Source organism: Mustelus asterias, chromosome 2 (assembly GCF_964213995.1).
Source record: "Mustelus asterias chromosome 2, sMusAst1.hap1.1, whole genome shotgun sequence".
Classification (NCBI taxonomy): Eukaryota; Metazoa; Chordata; class Chondrichthyes; order Carcharhiniformes; family Triakidae; genus Mustelus; species Mustelus asterias.
Genome location: NC_135802.1, coordinates 8,803,435 through 8,812,643, shown reverse-complemented (window position 1 = coordinate 8,812,643; position 9,209 = coordinate 8,803,435). Strand labels below are relative to the sequence as shown.

Here is a 9,209-nt window from a genome sequence, read left to right as displayed (position 1 = left end):
TAACAGAGAAAGACAGGGAGGCTAAAATGGGAAAGCGAGTACAGTACATCCCATGGAGCTTTATTAGCAGAGCCCTAGAAACAATCTAGAAACTACAAAAGGTCGTGAAGTTGCCCAATCCATCACGCAAACCAGCCTCCCGTCCATTGACTCTGTCTACACTTCCCGCTGCCTCAGCAAAGCAGCCAGCATAATTAAGGACCTCACGCACCCCGGACAGTCTCTCTTCCACCTTCTTCCTTTGGGAAAAAGATACAAAAGTCTGAGGTCACGTACCAACAGACTCAAGAACAGCTTCTTCCCTGCTGCCATCAGACTTTTGAATGGACCTACCCCACATTAAGTTGATCTTTCTCTACACCCTAGCTATGACTGTAACACTACATTCTGCACTCTCTCGTTTCCTTCTCTATGAACGGTATGCTTTGTCTGTATTGCGCGCAAGAAACAATACTTTTCACTGTATGTTAATACATGTGACAATAATAAATTAAATCAAATCAAAATCTTCTCATATGACAGCAGTGGAGAGAAGGAGAAAAACCACAGGAATAGGAGATAGCTATTCAGGCCCTCGAGCTTGTCTCACCATTCAATTAGATCATGGCTGATCTGTATCTTTGATCCATCCATTTGCCTTGAATCAGAGTCCCCTAACACATTCACCGAACAAAAATCTATCATTTCAGTTTGGAAACTGTCAACGGACCCCAACTATCAACAACTTTTTGGGGAAAAGAGTTCCAGATTTCCACTTCCCGTTGTGTGAAAGACAAGAAGTAGGAGTGGATCATACAGCCCAATGAGCCTGCTCCGCCATTCAATACAATCTTGGGCTTTAACCCCATTTTCCCACCCACTTTCCCAAATCCCTTGATTCCCTGAGACACCAAAATCTATCAACCAGCTGTCCTTAAATATGCGCAACAGTGGAGCATGCACAACCCTCTGGGGCGTGAGAATTCCAAAAGAAAGAATAAAATGTGGCGAAGCGTTTCCGAATATAACTCTCAAACTTAAAAAACAGCTTATAAAAAAAAACCCGACCGAATAAAGGAAAATTAACAAGTCAATCTGGCTTAATTCAATCATCTAATATCCCTGCAATGAGAGACTAAGGTTTAAGTACTCTGTAAAATGTCAGCAGAATTCTAAGACTGTGCTAACTGCGCGTGACTGGACAATTGCTTTTTTTAAATTAATAAGCACTTTATGAATACTTGCAATGCGGTTTTAACACCAACTATCTTCAAAATAATTTCGAGCAAGAGCTGTCTTTTTATTTATTTTAGTTTTATATTTTTTAAATTATAAAAAGAAGTTACATTTTCTTCTGCAAATGAAACAACATCAGGAGGCCAGACTGGCTTTCCAGCGCCGATTCAGGTCCCATCACTGGAAAATACGAGTTCAGAGGTCCAATTACCGAGATTACTCGAGGGTACAATACAACATACTTCGATCGATGCGCTTCAGATTCAAGGTCTGTACAAACAAGTGTTAATAAATTAAAAAGAAAAAATAACTAGGTTTCTCATTCCCCCACTGTGAAATATTTTTTAAAAACAGAATAAACAAAAAGCAGTAAAAATACTGGATTGTCCTGTGTGGCAAGAACTCCTCTTAAATAATGAATTCATTTTTATTAGCCTTGTGATACGCACACCAAAGGTTAGATAGAATGCTTGAACATCTTTAACCAAGTACAGACCATCACAGCACAATTAGAGAGGCAATTCTCAAGTTTAAAAACATTAATCAACTGAAGGTTTGGTGTTATAATAGTTTTATTCTGAAAAATATCAATCTTCTGATTAGCCTGTGAAAGGTTTGAAGCTACGCTGTGTTAGGAGTAGTCAGAGAAATGTTGTCAAGTCAGCTGCAAGCTGAACTTTGTTGAAGCGGACTACTTCATTCCGAACCTGTCCACAGAAATAAAACTCACTTCAAACCCTCACTGCCCTGAAATACAACCAGGGCATTTTCATTTGATTGTTAATGGATTATTCCCTTCTTTCTCCTCACACTCTGAATCTTTTGGCAATTTTACCCAATGATCCAAGACAGCAATGTATCTTGGACCATGATATTTTCAACAGACAGCCACAGGTCATACCTTTGGGGGAAGGGAGGTAACAAATATCACCCCTGCTCCCCCACCTGTGCCCCAGTAAATCCTCTAATTCCATCATTTCAATTGAAAAACATAGAAACATAGAAGATAGGAGCAGGAGGAGGCCATTTGGCCCTTTGAGCCTGCTCCGCCATTCATCACGATCATGGCTGATCATCCAACTCAATAGCCTAATCCTGCTTTCACCCCATAACCACTGATCCCATTCACCCCAAGTGCTATATCCAGCCGCCTCTTGAATGCATTCAATGTTTTGGCATCAACTACTTCCTGTGGTAATGAATTCCACAGGCTCACCACTCTTTGGGTGAAGAAATGTCTCCTCATCTTCGTCCTAAATGGTCTCCTTGAATCCTCAACACTACGACCCCTGGTTCTGGATTCCCCCACATCGGGAACATCCTCCCTGCATCTACCCTGTCTAGTCCTGTTAGAATTTTTCCCACTGAGGCTAGGGGAGAAAATAACTAGAGGACATGGGTTAAGGGTGAAGGGGGAAAAATTTAAAGGGAATATTAGGGGGGGCTTCTTCACACAGAGAGTGGTGGGAGTGTGGAATGAGCTGCCAGATGAAGTGGTGAATGCCTTTTAACATTTAAGAAAAACTTGGACAGGTACATGAATGAGAGGGGTGTGGAGGGATATGGTCCAGGTGCAGGTCAGTGGGACTAGGCAGAAAAATGGTTCGACACAGCCAAGAAGGGCCAAAAGGCCTGTTTCTGTGCTGTAATGTTCTATGGTTCTATGGTTCTAATTTTACAAGCCTCTGAGATCCCTGCTCATTCGTCTGAACTTGGTTGGCCGTAGAAATTCGCATTCTAATTAGTATTCTGTAACTTGATTTTGTGTCTCTGTGCCCTGTTTGAGAGGGGATTTCCACTCCATCTGACGAAGGAGCAGCGCTCCGAACGCTAGTGGCGTTTGCTACCAAATAAACCTGTTGGCCTTTAATCTGGTGTTGTTAGATTCCTTATTGCATTCGTCTGAACTACAGCGAAAACAATCCTAACCTAGTCAATCTCTCCTTATACATCAGTCTCGCCATCCCCGGAATCAGCCTGGTAAACCTTCGCTGCACTCCCTCGAGAGCAAGAACATCCTTCCCCAGAAAAGGAGACTAAAACTGCACACAATATTCTAGGGGCCCGATTTTGCTGTTGCGTTTCGCTCGTTTTCGGGTGCGAAAACTTGGTAAAGTCGGGCATGAGGCCATTAAAGTGATCTGCGCCCACGTCAGCGCAGATGCCCACTTTACCAAGGCCCGAAAATGGCAAGGATCCGAATCAAGCCCGAAACGGGTGCAACGGCGATTTAAATGCATTTGCATGCATTTAAATTGAATTAATGGGCAGCCCAACAAACTTTACCAACATTTCCACCTTTACCGTCGCATTTGCACATCCAAATTCGGCGTGAAACAGACATGCTCGCCAAAGGTCTGTTTCGGGCGCTTCAGCTTCTGAAGAGGTAAGTTCAGAGCTTCCAACGGCTCTCTGACTCAGATCGGTGGAGGGAGGGGGAGGGAGACGGGCCAGATCATTCTCTGGTGAGGGAGCGGGAGGGAGGAAGGAGGCCAGATCATTCTCTGGTGGGAGGGGTGGGATGGGGGGAGGCCAGATCGTTGTCTGTGGGAGGTGTGGGGGTGGTGGGGGGAGGCAGGATCACTCTCTGGTTGGTGGGGGGAGGAGGAGGCCCAATCGTTCTCTTGTGGGGGGGCGGGGGGGGCCAGATCGTTGTCTGGTGGGGGAGTGGGGGAGGGAGGCAGGTAAGATGAATCTCTGGTTGGGGGGGGTGGTAGCGGGGGTCCGCTGCCACTCTGCGGGCGATCAGTGGGGGAGAAGGGGGGCAGAGGGTCGCGATCGGTCTGGGGTAGTGGGGGGGGGGGGCGGGATAAGGGGAACAGTTACGTCATGGGGATGGAGCGATATCTGTGGGGGCCATCGCTCCTGGGCCACTTAATCCGCTTTTTGCAACCCAGGAGTGATGTGATGTGAGAGGGGCGCGTTTTTCAATTTTTTTTCCTCACTGCGCATGCGTAGTTCAAAGCTCCAATACTTGCAACAGCGTTTCAGGCGCAATAAGCCCCGCCCACAGCACAATTCAGACTCGCGATTTTTTTTCCAGGCTAAGTGCGTATGGGAGCGCCTGAGAACAAGTTTCCAAGTCGGATCTGAATTGCGCTCAGATTCAGCACTTAGAATGAAAATTGTAAAATCGGGCCCGAGGTACGGCCTCACCAAGGGCCTGTATAATTGCAACAACACATCCCTGCTCCTGTACTCAAAACCTCTCGCAATGAAGGCCAACATACCATTTGCCTTCTTTACCACCTGCTGCATCTGCATGCTTACCTTCAGCGACTGGTGCACAAGGACACCCAGGTCCCACTGCACACTCCCCTCTCCCAATTTACAGCCAATCAGCCATTCTTGTTTTTGCTTCCAAAGTGAATAACCTCACACTAATCCAAATTATACTGCATCTGCCATTGATTTTCCCACTCACCCAACCTGTCCAGATCATGCTGTGCATCCTCATCACAGTTCACCCTCCCACCCAACTTGGCATCATCTGCAAACTTTGAGATGTTACATTTTGTTCCCTCATCCAAATCATTAATATATATTGTGAATAGCTGGGGTCCCAGCACCCATCCCTGTGGCACCCCACTAGTTACTGCCTGCTAATTTAAAAAGCATCCATTAATTCCTACTCTTTGTTTCCTCGCTGCCAACCAGTTTTCTATCCATCTCAATACACTTCCTCCAATCTCATGCCCTTTACTTTTGCACAATAATCTCTTGTGCGGGACTTCATCAAACGCTTTCTGAAAGTCCAAATATACCACATCGACTGACTCCCCCTTGTCAACTCTACTAGTTACATCTTCAAAGAATTCCAACAGATTTGTCAAGCATGATTTCCCCTTCATAAATCCATGCTGACTCTGTCTGATCCTGCCAGTGCTTTCTAAATGCTCTGCTATAAAGTCCTTGATAATGGATTTGAGAATTTTCCCCACCACTGATGTTAAGTTTACTGGTCTACAATTCCCTGTTTTCTCTCTACCTCCCTTTTTGAATATTGGAGTAACATTGACTACTCTCCAATCTGCAGGGACTGTTCCAGAGTCTATAGAATCCTGGAAGATGACCACCAATACATCCACTATTTCTAGAGCCACTTCCTTAAGTACTCTGGGATGTAGATTTTCAGGCCCTGGGGATTTATCCGCCTTCAATCCCATCTATTTTCCCAGCTCCATTTCTCTACTAATATTGATCTTCCTCAGTTCTTCCCTCTTACTAAATCTTGCATTCTCCAACATTTCTGGCATCTGATTTGTGCCCTCTTTTGTGAAGACAGAACCAAAGCGTGTATTCAGTTGCTCAGCCATTTCTTTGTCCCCTATTATACACTCTCCCGTTTCTGTCTGTGGGGGACCTGCGTTTGTCTTCACCAACCTCTTTCTCTTCACATATCTATAGAAACTCTTAGTGTCAGTCTTTATGTTCCCTGCAAGTTTACTTTCATACTGTATTTTCTCCTTCTTAATCAATCCCTTAATCAATTTACCAGCCTTCAGTTTTGTCTTTAAAACGCTACGGTGCAATTTCACAGGGACCATCTGTAAAAGAGCCAGGCCTATCAGCTTCACAGTCACCTCTTGTAATCATAGGCCAGAATGTTACTGGCACTCCCGCCCCGATTCCGGGGGCGGGCAAGGCTCAGAGAATGGCATTCTCCTTTAGCCTCGGGCGGACATGCGGTAAACTTCCACCCATGGTTTTACAGCACAGAAAGAGGCCCTTTGGCCCATTGTGGCTGTGCCATTCTAATCCCATTTTTCAGCACTTGGTCGGTAGCTTTGTTGTTTTGATGATTCAGTGCTCATCTAAATGCTCCTTAAACATTGTGAGGATTCCTGCCTCTATCACCCTTTCAGGCACTGAGTTCCAGATTCCAACCACCCTCTGGGTGAAAAAGCTTTTCCTCAAATCCCCGCTAGATCTCCTGCTGCTTACCTTAAAACTATGCCCCTGGTTATTGATCCCTCTACGAAGGGGAAAAAGTTCTTTCTTATCCACCCTATGTCCTTCGTAATTTTGTATATTTTAATCATGTCCCCTCTCAGCCTTCTCTACTCTGAGGAAAACAACATCAGCCTAACCAGCCTCTCTTCCTAGCTGAACCGTCCCAGTCCAGTCAACATCCTGGTGAATCTCCTCTGCACCCTCTCCAGTGCAATCACATCCTACTAACTAATCCATAGAACCATAGAAAATTACAGCTCAGAAACAGGCCTTTTGGCCCTTCTTGTCTGTGCCGAACCATTATCCGGCAGCTCATTCCACACTCCCACCACTCTCTGCGTGAAGAAGCCCCCCCTAATATTCCCTTTAAACTTTTCTCCTTTCACCCTTAACCAATGCCCTCTGATTTTTTTCTCCCCTAGCCTCAGCGGAAAAAGCCTGCTTGCATTCACTCTATCTATACCCATCAAAATCTTATACACCTCTATCAAATCTCCCCTCAATCTTCTACGCTCCAGGGAATAAAGTCCCAACCGATTCAATCTCTCTCTGTAACTCAGCTTCTCAAGTCCCGGCAACATCCTTGTGAATCCTGGAAACATCAAAGGCTGGAGTATTATTTCTGAATTTAAAAACACCAATCAACATAATATTTCTCAAGAAGATAAAAAACTTCAGCTCAGCCCACCGTAATGGCATAGCCAATAATTTAACCGAAAAGTTCAAACAGGGGCAAGGGAAAAAAAAAGCTATCACATGTTTGCAAAACTGAAGAGTTTGTCCCAGTGTTAATTTGGTTCCATCATTTCACAACTCCATGCAATTTAAGGCCACTTTCTTCCCACAATACACTGCGTCAGTGTAACTAAACTTCGGAAGGAAAATAACCCAAGTCTTCTGCAAACTCCGCTTGCTTTAGCTTGCTGCTGGAAGCTGCATCAGAGCAGATTTGGTGGCTAACCCCATCATTTTACAACGTCTGTTGGACTCAATATCTCGTTTCAAGCTTTGTTTCTATCCAGGGACATAGATTAGACTGGAAATTTAGTACTGGAGAATTCGGGACCCAATTCCAAATAATATCGAGAGAAGATTGAGGAGGCAATTCTGCATCAATGTGTCTTTGCCCATCAGTAAAATATGAGTCATGGAACCAGATTATAATCAAAAGAACCCAGAGATCGGCATGGGCTCGCAGGTTAACACAAGTTAAAACAAGCAAGGCTGGAATCAGAAGGAAGTGTGGGAGAATTCTGTGATGTTGAAAAGGCCCCAAAGTGTAAACTCAAATGGGTTCAACAACCGCTACATTAGAGAAAGAGAGAGTGGGAGGGAAAAAAGACAGAGTATACTGGTATAATGAATCAATGTGCATGATCTCTTGGCTGGGCAGCCAGGGACATTTCTGATTCATATTCTCTTAATTTTAAAACATCAAATTCTTATTGACAATTGTGGGGGAGGCTACTCCGCCAAGAAACCTATTCAGTTGCTGACTAAATTGATCCTGATGGGACATTTATTTTACCATGTTATACTTTCAAGTTCAAGGATCGATGATCTCTATTTGGAACTTAAGAATTGCCAATGCTTGTTTGTATCTTAACAGAGTACAGCGCTCCGAAGGTCCGCACACTGATGAAGCATCGCCTTCCTTGTGAGGTTCACTAGCAAATGATTCCATCACTTTTGATTTGGTCCCTTGTGTGTATAATTCAAACGCATTGCTAGCAATTAGCTGCAGAACACAGTCACGTTAGGTTTCATTAGGCCAGAGTGAGGCTGTGATCTCAAGTACAGGCAGCTCTCTGTGTAACCAATGATATCTGTCAATTGTCCATCACTTCATTCTGGCATCCAATAGCACAACACAAACCAGTGCCTCACCCACCAAATGGCAGGTGTGTTTTCCTGGAAATTGAGTGCAGGGGAACAAATGACAACAAGCATAAGACATGCACAGATACCATGGAAAGCATACAAAAGATCTAAACCTTACCTCTCTGGTTCCTCTTTTCCAATAATCTGCTGGGCTTGTTTTGGTCGCGCCTGTTCTTGTGTCCTATCAGCTTCCAGTTCTTGTTCTAGGGAAGAGCTGGTGCTACCTTCTCTACTCATATTACTACTCCGGCCCGGACTGTTGTCAGCCGAAGCTCGGCTCGGTGAGTCGGTGTTCTGTTTTAATGTCTGCAGTTTGGCCAGCGGGATGATATCACAGTTCTGAGGCCGATGCCAGACAGTCCTCTGTGTGGTGGCATTATAATAATAAAACCTAGAGGTGTTGGGGTCAAAGAGCTCCCACCACTGATTTTCATTGGTGCGCTTTATTCGGACACCAGAAGGCGGATCCCAGACACATTCTCCAGTGGTAAGGTTAGCGTACATACGCTCCCGAGTTCGAGGCTCAATGATCTCCACCCATTCCAGCCTTGAAAAAGGAAAGATAAGAGCTTATATAACTATATATCCATGTATAATATATATATGTATGCATACACATAGACACACACACACAAACAAGCTCTTTAGATAGAGTATTCCTGGCTGTAATTTAAAAATTTCAGCACTTTTATCAACTAACAGCTCCCTATTTGTTCAGACAGACATTTAAAAACCATTTTCCTTGTCAGGTACACCAGGGATAGATGACATCTAGACTAGCTGTCCCACCACACTGACTCTGCCCTGAATGATTACCTGAGACCAGATAGTAACTTGCAATCTCGACCATCAACTGCAGACAAGTGGAAAGATTACAAAGCACCGACAGATCCTAAGACCATTTCCAGGTGAAGGAATTCAGACAAAAAGAAACTTAGAAATTTTGAACATAGAAACAGGCCCATCAATCTGTTCTGCTAAGTTTTCACTATGAACCAAATAAATGTAATCCAACTCTACTGTCAGCTCCCTATAGTCTTTGGTATTCCCTTTAATCAAGCAACTATCTTATCCTCTGAAAATAATTCACAGATTCAGCGAATTAAATTAATTAAGTGAAGAAAGCCAGGGGTGGGGTCTCTGGGGAACCCCCATGTAAA

General features: G+C 44.3%; 1 protein-coding gene across 1 annotated transcript in view; it reads right to left on the bottom strand.

The window, feature by feature from the left end:
- Window positions 1–1,312: 1,312 nt before the first annotated feature.
- The window catches only part of LOC144505265 (rho GTPase-activating protein 39-like), a 228,372-nt gene continuing 220,475 nt past the window's right edge, over window positions 1,313–9,209 (bottom strand). The window contains exons 4-5 of the mRNA XM_078231318.1: window positions 8,168–8,596; window positions 1,313–1,485 (exon numbers count right to left, since the gene is read on the bottom strand). Coding sequence (XP_078087444.1) covers window positions 1,479–1,485; window positions 8,168–8,596 — 436 coding nt within the window. The 3' untranslated portion in view covers window positions 1,313–1,478. The remainder of the gene's footprint in view (window positions 1,486–8,167; window positions 8,597–9,209) is intronic.